At 41.0% G+C, this 18421-nt stretch overlaps 1 protein-coding gene across 1 annotated transcript in view; it reads right to left on the bottom strand.

The window, feature by feature from the left end:
- LOC133616849 (fibronectin-like) overlaps positions 1-18421 on the bottom strand; it is a 121975-nt gene that overhangs the window by 67788 nt on the left and 35766 nt on the right. The window contains exons 10-12 of the mRNA XM_072914744.1: positions 18014-18271; positions 10265-10294; positions 10150-10187 (exon numbers count right to left, since the gene is read on the bottom strand). Coding sequence (XP_072770845.1) covers positions 10150-10187; positions 10265-10294; positions 18014-18271 — 326 coding nt within the window. The remainder of the gene's footprint in view (positions 1-10149; positions 10188-10264; positions 10295-18013; positions 18272-18421) is intronic.

Below are 18421 nucleotides of genomic sequence, written 5' to 3'. Positions count from 1 at the left end.
TTGGCAATTCCCCCTTCAAGACAAAAAAGTACTAAAAACAGTAACTTTTGCCTCTTTGCGCTGTATTTTGACCCTTTTAACATGCTTCAAAACTCACCAAACTGAACGCACACATCAGGACTGGCAAACATTGCGATCTAAAAAAAAAACCTAACCCCAAATCTCAAAATTGCGCTCTACTGCAATTTTTTAATAAAACGCAAAAAAAAACTGCTCCTCGGAAGAAAAGAAAAAAATGACAAAACTGCCTGTAACTCCCACTGGGAAGGTCGGAGAGACATGAAACAAAAACCTCTATGTAGGTCTCACTTAGACCTACATTTCATAATTTAACAACCCCCAGCAAAAATCAACAGGAAGTTTGCTATTCCCCCTTCAAAACAAATTGTTTGTAAAAACCGGTCACCTTCCTTAAAAAACGATCTCCTCTGAGCGCGTTTGTCATTTCGCCTTCAAACTAACACAGGAGAGAGATTGAACCCTTGTGATTACAATGACAGAAGCGCTTTTTTTATAACTGCTCCGGTTTTGATTTTATGACCCTTCAAAGACCCGCTGCGCTGATGCTGCTGCGCTGCTGTTTTTTTAAGATGGCTGCTTAAAAGCAGGAAGCACCAACGTGCCCACACAATGCAGACAAGGTAGGTACACTAGACAAAAGTCTTGGGACACTTCAGACTAAAAGTAGACAAAAGTATTGGGACACTTATGACTATCACTGGACAAAAGTATTGGGACATTTAGGACTAGCACCTGCCAAATATGCGGGCCCGGCCAATGCTGCTTGCAGCTTTAATTGTTTTTGTAGCTGTTGTTTTGAGGCATGTTTAAAAAATATATACATAATGCACTTTGTGAAAGTCAAAGTATAGTAATTCCCATAGTTGTAGTGGGTATCAGGATTCTCTCAGGGAGAGCATGTCCCAAATTCCAAGCTGCTGTTTTGAGGCATGTTAAAAAAAATAATGCACTTTGTGACTTCAATAATAAATATGGCACTTTTTTCCATAACTTGAGTTGAAGTTGTTCTCTTATTTTGGAAAACCTTGTTACATTGTTTAATGCATCCAGCGGGGCATCACAACAAAATTAATTCCACGACTGTATATATCGGTATCGGTTGATATTGGAATCTGTAATTAAGAGTTGGACAATATCGGAATATCGGCAGAAAAAACATTATTGGACATCTCTACTTGAAATGTTAATTGACCATTCCTGAGAGCTTAACTTGTATAACCATGTCTAAACACAATAAAATAGCAAGTAAAACCTATTTCAGAACATACACATTACACAAAAATACATTATAAAATCAATAAGAAAATGGGAGCTCTAATTTGGGAGTCTGAATTAGGATCAGAAGTTCCTATATAAACATTGCGCACTCACGTCGCCATTTTATGTTGATTACTGCAGCCAGACTACTGTGCTCTGGATTCATTCACAAACACTAACTACACCTTGCAAACACTTTAGAGTTAGGCTCCACCGTCAGAACGTGTACTTAAAGTTATAATGATCACATGGATATCATTCAGTGAGTTGATTCACCAAAACTAACCTGTTAAACAGGAGGAAAAAGCACTCAGTTGTTTACAGACTGGTCGCGCTCATCAGAACGACAAGAAGCTTCCGGTCTGCAGGTGATAGCATTCAATTAGGAAGAAACGCTCTACTGCCCCCTACTGACCAAGGTCAATACTGACGAATGTGGAATGACAGCTCCAAAAACGAATTCAAACCACAAAATAAAATAAATAAATCAACACAAAAATGTGACACATTATTATGGGTGGGTCACATACAGTGTTGGGTTAGTTACTGAAAACCAGTAACTAGTTACAGTTACTTTTTTTTCAAAAGTAACTCAGTTACTAACTCAAAAACACCAAAAAGTAATGCGTTACTGTGAAAAATAACTATTTAGTTACTTCTTTTCTTCTTCTTTTTTTTTAAGGCTCCCATTAATGCCCTTTTAGCCTTCATTTCAGTACTGTTATTGCCTTGGAGAATAATACAATGTGTTGATCAACTTGACATGCATTTGCATCACTGAACTCTGCTAAGCAATGTGCTCTACATACAACACACAAAGACAAAGATATGTTTCAAAGGGCCAATTTGTTTCGGGCCAGTACAAATTGACAAAACTATTTTAAATAGCTGCAACATAACATACATAAGTAACAAACAGCATAATAACAACATAGCTGTAAACCAAGGAAGGCACACACTACATACACAAATCCTAACCAGGCATTTTTTCTCTCTCAAGGAATTGTGAAATAAAATCATGTCTTCATGAGATCAACACTGTACTGAAGCCCAGAACACTCTACGCATTTCCCCAGTTTTAGTTTAGAGATAAGCAAAGATTGGCCTGGCCCACTAGCATCCCTCTTTAGGTTTGTGAACATTATAGTCTATACATTTAAAGTGATGTGATAATCAAACACTCTAGAAGTCTGGAATGAAAGAGTATAAAAGAGAATTGGCAGAGTTTTGAGTGTTTTCTTTAGCTCGCTTTCCATGTTTATGTGCTCACTGTCCACTGTGTCCAGCTGCCTGAAAGCGGGCGACTCCACTGTAGAAATAGCCTGCATGTCTTCTAGCACGCACGCTGCAATGTCTCTATCAATGTTGTCCTGGCTAGCAGTCCCTCTGTTAAAATCCAGCCACTGTTGAAGGTGGAGGTGAAGTGTGTCTCTCTTTACTAGCTTTGTCGAAGCATGTTGCTAATGTAGCTGTTTCAGCAGATTTGAATTGCTGTTTTGGGCAGTAGATAGGATCTTTGATCCAAGACACAACTTACATTTAACTTAAATGTTCTTTTCTTTGTGCACAACAAAAGAAAAGTAGTGAGAATATCTCCATGTTAAGAAACTCGACTTCTGGCTACGCCATGATGTAAACACAGACACGTCCCCCCCGCCCCCACCCACACAAAGCGCGCCTCTTCTTTTCCTTGTGACACAGAAGGACGACACCGCAGCGCTCCAATAAAACACACTCAGATCTTCTCACTTTCTAGCCAATACTACATAAAAAATATCGTAAAATAACGCAGTAGCGCACGTACGCACCTGAAGCTGATCATCAAGACCGCCTTCATAAGCCTGCACAACCTGCTATCCCGGGCCAGAACGTAATCTTCTGTTGGAGCACCGTAAGCGATCTTCGTGCTTGATGCAACCTTGCTCTTGCTCTCTCTGTGTTTTCTCTCCCTTCGTGTTTGATCGGTCCCGTGTCTTCCTTGTCGTCCCCCAGCAGTCTGCCTTCGTTCCCGCGTCGGCGAGCAGTGCATCTCGTCATTTCTTGTCCCTCTGCTTCCCGGACTGCCTCTTGGATCTCGACCTCCCGCTTGGACACGGACCTTCTTCGCCTCGCTATTCACCCTGACAAGCTCACTGATCTCCGAGCTTGTCTTGTTCCCCCCTGGACTTCCTCACCTCTCGTTCAACACCCCTGGTAACACTCATTAATTCCTACACATAGTCACACACATACGCACTCTTGGATTTTCGTCACACTCCATACCCTTGTTTATTAAGATTATGGGGGAAGTAGGCGGCACAGACCACAAGGGGGCAGTAAAGCTCTATGTATTTATTATATATAAAAATAAAAATAAATCGATTTTTTAAAAATGAGAATCGATTCTGAATCGCACAACGTGAGAATCGCGATTCGAATATATATATATATATATATATATATATATATATATATATATATATATATATATATATATATATATATATATATATAATAAAGCTTTACTGCCCCCTTGTGGTCTGTGCCGTCTACTTCCCCCAGTAAACATAACAAACGTTGCATTAACTGTCCCGAATGTAGCTGATTTTGAACAAAAGCTTAACATATTCCAGAGCATATTTAAATGTAAACACAAAAGTTGATCACTTGGTGTTTTTTTTGTTTGTTTGTTTTTTTACATTTTAGGGGAAGCTGAGCTTCCTTTACAGTTTTAAAGCAATCACCAGTGTTTTGTGTCAATGTGTAAAAATACAAACATACAAGATAAAAAAGTGATTTTTTATTTTTTTATTGACAGAAATATGCATTGGTTTCAACTCAAGTGAAACACTCAAATAATTTTCATCCTAAGAAAAAGAACATGTAAGTTTATGATGACTCAATATTGTTCTGGTTCCAACTCAGGAGGCCTCCTATTTGGGGCAGTTCCTATAAAAGTTGTTTTAATGAGCAAGTTAAATTGTTATATTTGATCAGGATATAGTCATTTTACACCACCTGATTTTAGGTCTACAGTAAAGTCCAGAAATATTTGAGGAGTTTTCATCATTTTTCAACTGTAAATCACTGGAGATACTTAGACTGCATCTTCCTTGCTACTTACAGTCAGAGTCAAAAGTGTACATACACTTGTAAAAGAACATCATGTCATGGCTGTCTTGAGTTTCCAATCATTTCTTATTTTTTTGTGATGTAGTGATTGGAGCACATACTTGTTGGTCACAAAAAACATTCATGAAGTTTGCTTCTTTTATGAATTTATTATGGCTCTACTGAAAATGGGTCAAAAGTATACATACAGCAATGTTAATATTTGCTTACATGTCCCTTGGCAAGTTTACCTGCAATAAGGCGCTTTTGGTAGCCATCCACAAGCTTCTGCTTGACCACTTGACCACTCCTCTTGACAAAATTGGTGCAGTTCAGCTAAATTTGTTAGTTTTCTGACGTGGACTTGTTTCTTCAGCATTGTCCACACGTTTAAGTCAGGACATTGGGAAGGCCATTCTAAAACCTTCATTCTAGCCTGATTTAGCCATTCCTTTACAACTTTTGAGGTGTGTTTGGGGTCATTGTCCTGTTGGAACACCCAACTGCGCCCAAGACCCAACCTCCGGGCTGATGATTTTAGCTTGTCCTGAAGAATTTGGAGGTAATCCTCCTTTTTCATTGTCCAATTTACTCTCTGTAAAAGCAGCAGTTCCATTGGCAGCAAAACAGGCCCAGAGCATAATACTACCACCACCATGCTTGACGGTAGGCATGATGTTCCTGGGATTAAAGGCCTCACCTTTTCTCCTCCAAACATATTGCTGGGTATTGTGGCCAAACAGCTAAATTTTTGTTTCATCTGACCACAGAACTTTCCTCCAGAAGGTCTTATCTTTGTCCATGTGATGTCAGATGAAACAAAAATGGAGCTGTTTGGCCACAATACCCAGCAATATGTTTGGAGGAGAAAGGGTAAGGCCTTTAATCCCAGGAAAACCATTCCTACCATCAAGCATGGTGGTGGTAGTATTATGTTCTGGGCCTGTTTTTCTGCCAATGGAACTGGTGCTTGACCCAGCAGATTTGCTCACATTTTCAGTAGAGCCATAATAAATTCATAAAAGAAGCAAACTTCATGAATGTTTTTTGTGACCGACAAGTATGTGCTCCAATCACTACATCACAAAAAAATAAGAGTTGTAGAAATGATTGGAAACTCAAGACAGCCATGACATTACGTTCCTTAAAAGTGTATGTAAACTTTTGACCACGACTGTATATATATATATATATATATATATATATATATATATATATATATATATATATATATATATATATATATATATATGTCTTAATAAGGTTATCCAAAAAATAGTGCTCGATACCGTAGTAGAGCGCAATATATGTATGTGTGGGAAAAAAAATCACAAGACTATTTCATCTCTACAGGCCTGTTTCATGAGGGGTTCCCTCAATCATCAGGAGATTTTAATGGGAGCATTCACATACCATGGTTTATATAGGGCACAGAGTGGGTGGGTACAGGCTGGCCTAGGGGCGTGGTGATTGGCTCATGTGTTACCTAGGAGGTGTTTCCGTCTGTGGCGGCATGCTGTGACAATTTCGCTGCGCTTGTTGAGGGATGACAGGTCTGGACGGTATATAATAAACAGTTTCTCTTTCAAGCATAGGTTGCATCTTTTATTACCACTATTGTAAGGTGTGCTGGATGCAAGAATTTGCCATGTTATTGAATATTCAACATTATTGTCTTTGAGGTCCCAAATGTGTTTGCTGAGTTCTGTGGTATTCCGCAGGTTTTGGTTCCTGAAAGAAGCCTTGTGATTGTTCCATCTGGTTTTGAACTCTCCCTCGGTTAATCCTACATATGTGTCGGATGTGTTAATGTCCTTGCGTGTTACCTTAGATTGGTAGACAACTGATGTTTGTAAGCACCCCCCGTTGAGAGGGCAATCAGGTTTCTTGCGGCAGTTGCAGCCTTTGTTGGTTTTGGAATCGCTCTGTCCAGGGGTCGACGGCTCATTTGCAATTGTTTTGTTGTGGTTTGAGATAATTTGTCGTATATTGTTCATACAGCTGTAGCTCAATTTAATGTTGTTCTTGTTGAATACTTTTCTTAGGGTGTTGCCTTTGGGGAAGTGTTTGTCAATCAGAGTGAGGAATTTGTGGCCAATGTTAGTTGAGACGTTTTTGCTGTATGGGGGGTTGTACCAGATGATGTCGTTTCGTTTTCTGTTCTTTTTTGGTTGGTTTCCTGGCGTGGGTTCATAGGTGAGGGTGAAATTGTATCCGCTTTCATCAAGGGCTTTTTGGTACGGGGGGGTTGCTTGGTCAAATTCAGCTTTGCTAGATGACAGCATCGATAGCCTTTTATTGATTCCGGTAGGTATTCTTTTCGTGGTGGTGGGTGGGTGGTTGCTGTCATGGTGCACGTATTGGAGTGTTGTGTTGGGTTTCGTGAATGGTTGGTAGCTGTTATTTAATATATATATATATATATATATATATATATATATATATATATATATATATATATATTAATGTAGGAAACACTAAATCTGTCCATGGCACCATTAGTATTTGGACAATACTACTGAGGCACAGATATGGAGGTTTTCTGCTTTAAATGTTGAAAAAAGTGGTATTATTATGATTATTTTTATTTCAAATCCACAGTGTTGGTGTACAAAATCAAAATCACGAAAACAATGTGACCCTACAATACATCTGGACTTTGATTGTATCTTACGGGCAAAAAATATTGTCATTTAAGGCAGCAAGTTGGTGCAATGTTCGAATCTTGTCTTTAAACAGAACAAACTGTAAAGAAAATGAATGTACAACTGGAATATATTTACTGCCAGGCTATATTGTCACAAGTACATGTGGAAAAATACCTGCAGTGTTTGCACTTTATCGTCAATAAATGTTTGACGGGACCTAATAGCTGAAAGGTTGGTCACTTTATTTATTAGAGTGGACGTTTACAAAACACATCATTGTTGACGTTCATCATTTCATGACATGGCAACTAAGTTTCACGGACAAACAAGAAGGTGTGTTTACAACCAGATCAGGGGTGTCAAACTACTCTCGCGGCACGATAACGTAAAAACAAAGACAACTTCAGATTGTTTTCTTTGTTTAAAAATACATTTTAAAAATGTACAAGTTGTTGTTGTTTTTTGTACACTTACATGTTGCGGTTAATAGTATCTTTATTTGTTGTTATTTATACTTTCTGAATAAATGATAATGTTCTGTTCATTTTCAATCCATCAAGATAGAAAAATGATATCAAAATCAAACTACAGGATGTTATTTACGTCGTTTGCTCATTTTCCTCGACTGGTGCACTAACATCATGTGGTTTATTTTTTTGTGGAGGGAGGTGTGGCCAGCGCTGCCTTCAGGAGCAGAGGTCACCGCCTCTGTCCATGGTGCTGAGGGCAGAGCACCATCAGACGGGGGGCGTGGCGAGACACAGCTGAACAGGTGATTAGATTTCCCAGGTGGTACGAGTTATCTAATCACCTGTTGCTTTTAACAGTAGCGGCCGGGGAACAGGAGGAAGGAGGAACTTGGAGAGACTGTTTACATGTGTAGCATCATCTACAAAGACACAAAGAGTTGCTATTGCGACATCTAGTGGACACATTTAGAACAGCGGTTTCTTTCATTCCCAAAATTTCGGCTCGTTTTTATACTTAGCAAACTCGTACGTTTGACACCCGTGAACTAGATGATCTAACATGCATCCAGAGGAGGAGGACGGCTGTTGCAGAAGGACGACGGTGATGGTGGAGAACATTGTTCTAGGTGTGTTGTATGGCGGCGGGCTGTGAACACAAAATCGTTTATTCAAGTTGCAGGTTAGAAATTCAAGCGTTTGTACAGTCAACCACAGCATTTGAACGTTTTTAAAAAATCAGTAAATTGTACGAGTCAAGTTATAAGTAAAACAAATGTTGATGTTAAATGATATCCAATTCACAGTGATGGGCAGTACCATTTGTCACCTATTCTGTTCTGAACTTTTATGAACAGAATTTCTAGGCGCAGTCAAGGCGTTGAGGGGATCCGGTTTGGTGGCTGCAGGATTAGGTCTCTGCTTTTTGCAGATGTGGTCCTGATGGCTTCATCTGGCCAGGATCTTCAGTTCTCACTGGATCGGTTCTCAGCCGAGTGTGAAGTGACTGGGATGAGAATCAGTACCTCCAAGTCCGAGTCCATGGTTCTCGCCCGGGAAAGGGTGGAGTGCCATCTCCGGGTTGGGGAGGAGACCCTTCCCCAAGTGGAGGAGTTCAAGTACCTCGAAGTCTTGTTCACGAGTGAAGGAAGAGTGGATCGTGAGATCGACAGGCGGATCGGTGCGGCGTCTTCAGTATTACAGACGCTGTATCGATCCGTTGTGGTGAAGAAGGAGCTGAGCCGGAAGGCAAAGCTCTCAATTTACCGGTCGATCTACGTTCCCATCCTCACCTATGGTCATGAGCTTTGGGTTATGACCGAAAGGACAAGATCACGGGTACAAGCGGCCCAAATGAGTTTCCTCAGCCGGGTGGCGGGTCTCTCCCTTAGAGATAGGGTGAGAAGCTCTGTAATCTGGGAGGAACTCAAAGTAAAGCCGCTGCTCCTCCACATGGAGAGGAGCCAGATGAGGTGGTTCGGGCATCTGGTCAGGATGCCACCTGAACGCCTCCCTAGAGAGGTGTTTAGGGCACGTCCGACTGGTAGGAGGCCACGGGGAAGACCCAGGACACGTTGGGAAGACTATGTCTCCCGGCTGGCCTGGGAATGCCTTGGGATCAACCAGGAGGAGCTGGACGAAGTGGCTGGGTAAAGGGAAGTCTGGACTTCCCTGCTTAGGCTGCTGCCCTCGCGACACGATCTCGGATGGATGGATGGACAGTACCAAGCTACGTAGCCTAACCACATTTTCCAGTAGCTTGGCGGTCGCTTAGCTACTTTTTTTTTTACTTTTGTAGCTAAGTATCTTACATCAAAGCTACACAGAGAGAAAATGGGTTGCGATACCAAAAATACGGAGAAAATACAATGACCCGGATTAATGATAACATCCATGATGATCGGTTGGTGTTCGTACACTATATTGCCAAAAGTATTTGGCCACCCATCCAAATGATGAGAATCAGGTGTACTAATCATTTGGCCTGGCCACAGGTGTATCAAATCAAGCACGTAGGCATGGAGACTGTTTCTACAAACATTTGTGAAAGAATGGGCCGCTCTCAGTGATTTCCAGCGTGGAACTGTCATAGGATGCCACCTGTGCAACAAATCCAGTCCTGAAATTTCCTCGCTCAACTTTATCATAAGAAAAGTGAAGAGTTTGGGGAACAACAGCAACTCAGCCACCAAGTGGTAGGCCACGTAAACTGACAGAGAGGGGTCGGCGGATGCTGAAGCGCATAGTGCAAAGACTTTCTGCACAGTCCAAACGTCATGTGACCTTCCAATTAGCCCACGTACAGTACGCAGAGAGCTTCATGGAATGGGTTTCCATGGCCGTGCAGCTGCATCTAAGCCATACATCACCAAGTCCAATGCAAAGCGTGGGATGCAGTGGTGTAAAGCACGTCGCCACTGGGTTGTGAGTTTTTCCTTGCCCTTTTGTGGGATCTGAGCCGACGATGTCGTTGTGTCTTGTGCAGCCCTTTGAGACACTTGTGATTTAGGGCTATATAAATAAACATTGATTGATTGATTGATTGATTGATTTTCTATCACATGGTGAAGATGTGGCTTTTGAGTCATTTAAAAGAAATTACAGTATGTTGTTTTTTTTAGTTCCGTTTTTCATGGCAATGTGTGTTTGTATGTACATCAACTCACAGTCCGCTCAGCCACACTTCTCTTTCTTCTGTAAATCACTGCAAAAAAAGGAAACATTTTTATAATAGGAATTGATTATATAATTAAATGTGAAAATTAAATAAAAAGCACTCACCTGTGCCGACGTCACTTCCTATGCACGTGACTGAAAGAGCAGAAATAAAACAAATGAAGCCCAATTAGTTTTTTTAGGAGGGAGTTTTTAAAGCCATTTTCTAGGCATATATATATAACCTTCTGTCAAATTCCTAGGTATGTGGATTGAGGATGAATTGAACTGGAAATCTCATGTTAAAAAAAAATATACAACATAATGAATAAACGTCAATAATGAATAAAGCAATGTCATGTCTGTGTGATCATGTTTTCTTTTAGTCATGTTCGGTTTTGTTTTTGGACTTTTTGTGCACTTTTGTTTGTTTTGTCACCATAGCAACCATTAGTTTTCACCTGTCACGTCACGCACCTGTTTCACGTTTTGAGTCACGCACCTGTTTTCACTAATCATGTCTGTAGTATTTAAGTTCATTGTTTTCAGTTTGTCTTTCTGGCGACATCCCGCATTCATACTCTCCACACACCCTTATGACCAGTGTTGGGTTAGTTACTGAAAACCAGTAACTAGTTACTTTATTTCAAAAGTAACTCAGCTACTAACTCAGTTACTTAAACCAAAAAGTAATGCGTTACTGTGAAAAGTAACTATTTAGTTACTTATATATATTTTTTTATTTTTTTAAGGCCCCATTTAATGCCCTTTTAGCCTTCATTTTAGTACTGTTATTGCACTGGAGAATAATACAATCTGTTGATCAACTTGACATACATTTGCATCACTGAACTCTGCTAAGCAATGTGGTCTACATACAACACACAAAGACAAAGATATGTTTTAAAGGGCCAATTTGTTTCAGACCAGAACACATTGACAAAACTATTTTAAAACTGCAACTTAACATACATAAGTAACATAAACAGCATAATAACAACATAGCTGTAAAACAAGAAAGGCACACACTACATACATAAAGCCTAACCAGGCGGTTTTTTTTATCTCAAGGAATTCTGAAATAAAATCAGGTCTGAAGCCCAGAACACTCTACACATTTCCCCACTTAGTTTAGAGAAAAGGAAATATTAGCCTGGCCCACTAGCATCCCTCTTTAGGTTTGTGAACTTTATAGTCTAAACATTTAGAGTGATGTGATAATCAAACACTCTAAAAGTCTAAAATGAAAGAGTATATAAGAGAATTGACAGAGTGTGTGTACCTTCAGTGTGCAGTGCCTCATTAAAATCCAGCCGCTGTTGGAGGTGGAGGTGAAGTGTGTGTCTCTTTACTAGCTTCGTCGAAGCATGTTGTTTTTGTAGCTGTTTCAGCAGATTTGAAACTTACGTTCAACTAAAATGTTCTTTTCTTTGTGGTCGATAAAAGAAACGTACTGAAAATATCTCTATTTTAAGAAACTCGGCTTCGGGGTTCGCCATGACGTCTTGATAGTAGACACAGACACGCCCCCTCCCCCCTCCCCCCCCCCCCCCCCCCCACACACACCTACACACAGACAGCGGGCGGCGCGCCTCTTTTTTCAGATCTTCTCAGTTTCTAGCCGATACTACATTAAAAAATAACGCAAAATAACGCAGTAACGCATCATGTAGTAACGGTAACTGAGTTACTGAATATAAAAAATAACGCGTTAGATTACTAGTTACCGCCGATAGTAACGGCGTTACAGTAACGCGTTACTTTGTAACGCCTTAGTCCATACACCCTTATGACCCTTGCTGCGCTTTTTCAATGCCGTTTTCTCGTCCAATTAAGTTTTCTTTATCCATGCCATAGTTTGCGAGTTTTGTTTCATTGTTCATAGTTTCTTCCGTCGTGCAAGTTTTGTGTTTATAGTCAAGTTTTGTACTTCCGCCCTTGTACGCGCCTTTTGTTTGCCTTTTTTTGTTTTGTTGTAGTTATAGTGTTAAAATAAATCATGTACTCCCCTTCACGCCACATCTGGTCCAAATCTTTTGCACCCCGGGAGAACAAACCACGCCATAGTCCAAGTCGTGACAAGCAAAACATGTTCTAGACCAAAAATCACTTCATAATCTCTACTGCTCACTAATTATTGTGCAGAAATATGGGGAAATAACTACAAATGTACACTTTAGTCATTAACGGTGTTACAAAAAAGATCAGTTAGAATAATATATAATGTTGGATATACAGAACATACAAACACTTTATTGAATCGAAAATACTGAAATTCCACGACATTCCATAACTAAAATTATACACAAAGCAAACTATATATGATCTGCTACCCAAGAATATACAACAATTCATTAACTTTTTAGTATGGGGAACATATTCACCATTAATTATTGTGATGCGGGGTTCGTTCTCTCAGGAATGCAGACGGGCGTCAGACACAGCGTGCAGGTAAGAAAGTATTTATTTAATAAATAAATTATACTGGAACAAAGAAAAGGGTGCTCATAGCACATAAGGTAAAACTAAGAAAGACTAGCGTGGGAGCTAGCGAGTAACCGAACCTAGCGTGGAAGCTAACAGGTACAGATCCAGAACAAAAGTCGTCAACTGTTGCATGAAAACAAACTACGAAGCAAGAACGAATGACAGGGAGGACAGGCTTAAATAATAATGTCAGTGATGACAAACAGGTGCGTGTCGGGAACAAACGCGGCAGGTGAAAATAATAAGCAGCCATGGCAACAAACTCAGGTGTACAAAACAGGCACTCAAGGAGTCCAAAACTAACCAAAAACACAAGTATCTTGAAAACGTAAACAAAAAATATGATCCGGGCAGCGGATCATAACAGTACCCCCCCCTTAAGGGACAGATTCCAGATGTCCCCTGGAAAAACTAAAACCCCCCCAACTATAACAAAGTTCAAGAGTCAAGGGAGGGCGGAGGGAGGACTTGGCGGAGGGTCGCCAAGTCACGTGTCCCCGAATCCACCGGGGACGAGTCAGGTGGCGGCGGCGAATGGAACGCCGCTGCCGGAGGCGAGGCGGGCGACCACGGAAAGGCCACATTCGTGGCTGCCGAGAAGGTGGGCGTGAGTGGCGCCAGAAGTTCAGCAGCCGGAGAGTTCCGCGACTACGTCTCGGGTGTCGCTGCTGTTTGCGCCACTGGCGTCCATACTCTAACCTCCGAGAGCGCCGCTTGCGCAGCCAGACCACCCGAGGTCGCTGAGACGACGATGAGGGCGAGGAAGGTGGCGGCGCCCTGGAAAGGTCCAACGGAGACGAGGAGAGAGCAGACGTCGCCGTGGAAGCAGGAGGAGTCGTCGCCGCCGCCACCTGACTCGTCCCCGGTGGATTCGGGGACACGTGGCCTGGCGACCCTCCGCCAAATCCTCCCTCCACCCTCCCTTGACTCTTGAACTTTGTTATAGTTGGGGGGGTTTTAGTTTGTCCAGGGGACATCTGGAATCTGTCCCTTAAGGGGGGGGGTACTGTTATGATCCGCTGCCCGGATCATATTTTTTGTTTACGTTTTCAAGATACTTGTGTTTTTGGTTAGTTTTGGACTCCTTGAGTGCCTGTTTTGTACACCTGAGTTTGTTGCCATGGCTGCTTATTATTTTCACCTGCCGCGTTTGTTCCCGACACGCACCTGTTTGTCATCACTGACATTATTATTTAAGCCTGCCCTCCCTGTCATTCGTTCTTGCTTCGTAGTTTGTTTTCATACAACAGATGACGACTTTTTTTTCCTGCTCTGAACCTGCTAGCTTCCACGCTAAACTCCTTTTTTACCTTCTAGCTCCCATGCTAGCTCTTTTAGTTTTTGCCTTATGTGCTATGAGCACCCTTTTCTTTGTTCCAGTATAACTTATTTATTAAATAAATACCTTCTTACCTGCACGCGGTTTCTGACGCCCGTCTGCATTCCTGAGAGAACGAACCCCGCATCACCATGCGCCCCGGTCGTCACAAATTAGTTGCTTATTAAAGCAACAAAGACTTAATTTAGAGGTTTTTGGACACTAGGGGAACATAAAAGGTTAGGGTTAGGGTTACTAATAAGCAATAATTCTGAGGTTATTGAGGGAAGACTCTAAGTTAACAGCTCACTGGTTGTATAATAAGGCCATGCAGAATGAGGCATTAATAAGTACTTAATAATGACTAATTAAGAGCCAATATGTTACCAATTTGCATGTTAATAAGCAACTAATTAATGGTGAATATGTGTTCCCCTTACTAAAGTGTTACCAGCAATTATTCTCAACAAAAGAGGAGAAATATAATCTTAGAGAAATATGTAATATCAAAACATTTGTATGCACGTACAACACTTAACACCTTCAGTATGTCAGTATGTGGAATTAAATGATGGAATGGTTGTGATGTATCATGTTGTATGCATGCACGTGTGATGTATCATGTTGTATGCATGCATGTTGTCAAGACTTGGTCCTGGATGCAACGGAAAGTTGGCACGGGCGAGACGGAAATTAAGGTACATGATTTATTATTATCAAAAAAAAAAGGAATAAATGAAAGCGCGCACAGTGGCGGAGAACAAACTATGAAAAACAAAAAGACTATAAACATGGAACCAAAACTTACTTTGACAAGGGACATGAAGCAGGATCTTAGAGGAATGGACAGAGCATAAATGTGGTGTGAGGTCGTCAGGACGAACAACGGAAAATGAATGAACTTAAATACCATGGACATGATTAGTAACAGGTGCGTGACATGACAGGTGAAACTAATGGGTAACTGTGGTGATAAGACAAGGGAGTAAAAAGACAGAAACTAAACAAAACATGACTTAAAACAAAACATGATTACACAAACATGACACATGTGTGATGTATCATGTTGTATGCATGCATGTGTGATGTATCATGTTGCATCCATGCATGTGTGATGTATCATGTTGTATGCATGCATGTGTGATGTATCATGTTGTATGCATGCATGTGTGATGTGTCATGTTGTATGCATGCATGTGTGATGTATCATGTTGCATGCATGCATGTGGGATGCGTCATGTTGCATGCATGCATGTGTGATGTGTCATGTTGCATGCATGCATGTGTGATGTATCATGTTGTATGCATGCATGTGTGATGTATCATGTTGCATGCATGCATGTGTGATGTATCATGTTGCATTTATGCATGTGTGATGTATCATGTTGTATGCATGCATGTGTGATGTATCATGTTGTATGCATGCATGTGTGATGCATCATGTTGTATGCATGCATGTGTGATGTATCATGTTGTATGCATGCATGTGTGATGTATCATGTTGCATGCATGCATGTGTGATGTATCATGTTGCATTTATGCATGTGTGATGTATCATGTTGTATGCATGCATGTGTGATGTATCATGTTGCATTTATGCATGTGTGATGTATCATGTTGTATGCATGCATGTGTGATGTATCATGTTGTATGCATGCATGTGTGATGTATCATGTTGCATGCATGCATGTGTGATGTATCATGTTGTATGCATCCATGTGTGATGTATCATGTTGCATTTATGCATGTGTGATGTATCATGTTGTATGCATGCATGTGGGATGTATCATGTTGCATGCATGCATGTGTGATGTATCATGTTGTATGCATGCATGTGTGATGTATCATGTTGTATGCATGCATGTGTGATGTATCATGTTGCATTTATGCATGTGTGATGTATCATGTTGTATGCATGCATGTGTGATGTATTATGTTGTATGCATGCATGTGTGATGTGTCATGTTGTATGCATGCATGTGTGATGTATCATGTTGCATGCATGCATGTGTGATGTATCATGTTGTATGCATGCATGTGTGATCTATCATGTTGTATGCATGCATGTGTGATGTATCATGTTGCATGCATGCATGTGTGATGCATCATGTTGCATGCATGCATGTGTGATGTATCATGTTGTATGCATGCATGTGTGATGTATCATGTTGTATGCATGCATGTTGTCAAGACTTGGTCCTGGGAGTTTGCTTTTCCAGGATGCAACGGAAAGTTGGCAGGGGCGAGACGGGAATTAAGGTACATGATTTATTATTATTATAAAAAAAAAGGAATAAATGAAAGCGCGCACAGTGGCGGAGAACAAACTATGAAAAACAAAAAGACTATAAACATGGAACCAAAACTTACTTTGACAAGGGACATGAAGCAGGATCTTAGAGGAATGGACGGAGCATAAATGTGGTGTGAGGTCGTCAGGACGAACAACGGAAAATGAATGAACTTAAATACCATGGACATGATTAGTAACAGGTGCGTGACTCAAAACAGGTGCGTGACATGACAGGTGAAACTAATGGGTAACTGTGGTGACAAGACAAGGGAGTAAAAAGACAGAAACTAAACAAAACATGACTTAAAACAAAACATGATTACACAAACGTGACACGTGTGTGATGTATCATGTTGTATGCATTCACGTGTGAAGTATCATGTTGTATGCATGCATGTGTGATGTATCATGTTGTATGCATGCATGTGTGACGTATCATGTTGCATGCATGCATGTGTGATGTATCATGTTGCATGCATGCACGTGTGATGTATCATGTTGCATGCATACATGTGTGACGTATCATGTTGTATGCATGCATGTGTGATGTATCATGTTGTATGCATGCATGTGTGATGTATCATGTTGTATGCATGCATGTGTGATGTATCATGTTGCATTTATGCATGTGTGATGTATCATGTTGTATGCATGCATGTGTGATGTATCATGTTGTATGCATGCATGTGTGATGCATCATGTTGTATGCATGCATGTGTGATGCATCATGTTGCATGCATGCATGTGTGATGTATCATGTTGCATTTATGCATGTGTGATGCATCATGTTGTATGCATGCATGTGTGATGCATCATGTTGCATGCATGCATGTGTGATGTATCATGTTGTATGCATGCATGTGGTATGTATCATGTTGCATGCATGCATGTGTGATGTATCATGTTGTATGCATGCATGTGTGATGTATCATGTTGCATTTATGCATGTGTGATGTATCATGTTGTATGCATGCATGTGTGATGTATCATGTTGTATGCATGCATGTGTGATGTATCATGTTGTATGCATGCATGTGTGACGTATCATGTTGTATGCATGCACGTGTGATGTATCATGTTGTATGCATGCATGTGTGATGTATCATGTTGTATGCATGCATGTTGTCAAGACTTGGTCCTGGGAGTTTGCTTTTCCAGGATGCAACGGAAAGTTGGCACGGGCGAGACGGGAATTAAGGTACATGATTTATTATTATCAAAAAAAAAAGGAATAAATGAAAGCGCGCACAGTGGCGGAGAACAAACTATGAAAAACAAAAAGACTATAAACATGGAACCAAAACTTACTTTGACAAGGGACATGAAGCAGGATCTTAGAGGAATGGACGGAGCATAAATGTGGTGTGAGGTCGTCAGGACGAACAACGGAAAATGAATGAACTTAAATACCATGGACATGATTAGTAACAGGTGCGTGACTCAAAACAGGTGCGTGACATGACAGGTGAAACTAATGGGTAACTATGGTGACAAGACAAGGGAGTAAAAAGACAGAAACTAAACAAAACATGACTTAAAACAAAACATGATTACACAAACATGACACATGTGTGATGTATCATGTTGTATGCATGCATGTGTGAAGTATCATGTTGCATGCATGCATGTGTGATGTATCATGTTGTATGCATTCACGTGTGAAGTATCATGTTGTATGCATGCATGTGTGATGTATCATGTTGTATGCATGCATGTGTGATGCATCATGTTGTATACATGCATGTTCCAAATAACTCAAACTCATATGCCGCCATACCTGAGTAGATCCTCTGAGGACAGAATGAGACTTTACTGCCGTCTGCGGTGAGCGGGGACACTATTACGTGATACACTTCCCCACATTGGACGTTGGCCACTTCGCAGCCGCTCTCTCCTGCAGATGTGGTGCAGGTGTAGTTGCTGCTGCCGAACATCTCAGCCGTGTAACGCGTGCCGCCGCCGGCCGTGCGCCAGTGCAGCCGCAGCGAGTTCTCAGCCGTCCTGTAAAGCTTGATGCCTGACGGGCAACACGCACCTGCAAGATAGGAACACAGAGGCGAGCCGTTGACCAGCGGGTTTCTCGAGCTCTCTCTCTTTAGCGCCGCCCTAGTGGCTCCCTGGAGCATTTATAAAAAAAAAAGATTTGATAATGGAAAAAGATTGATGGGGAAACATATTTTTTTTG

This window comes from Nerophis lumbriciformis, linkage group LG14 (assembly GCF_033978685.3).
Source record: "Nerophis lumbriciformis linkage group LG14, RoL_Nlum_v2.1, whole genome shotgun sequence".
Classification (NCBI taxonomy): Eukaryota; Metazoa; Chordata; class Actinopteri; order Syngnathiformes; family Syngnathidae; genus Nerophis; species Nerophis lumbriciformis.
The sequence above is the reverse complement of the archived record's forward strand: the minus strand, read 5'-3'. Positions and strand labels throughout refer to the sequence as shown.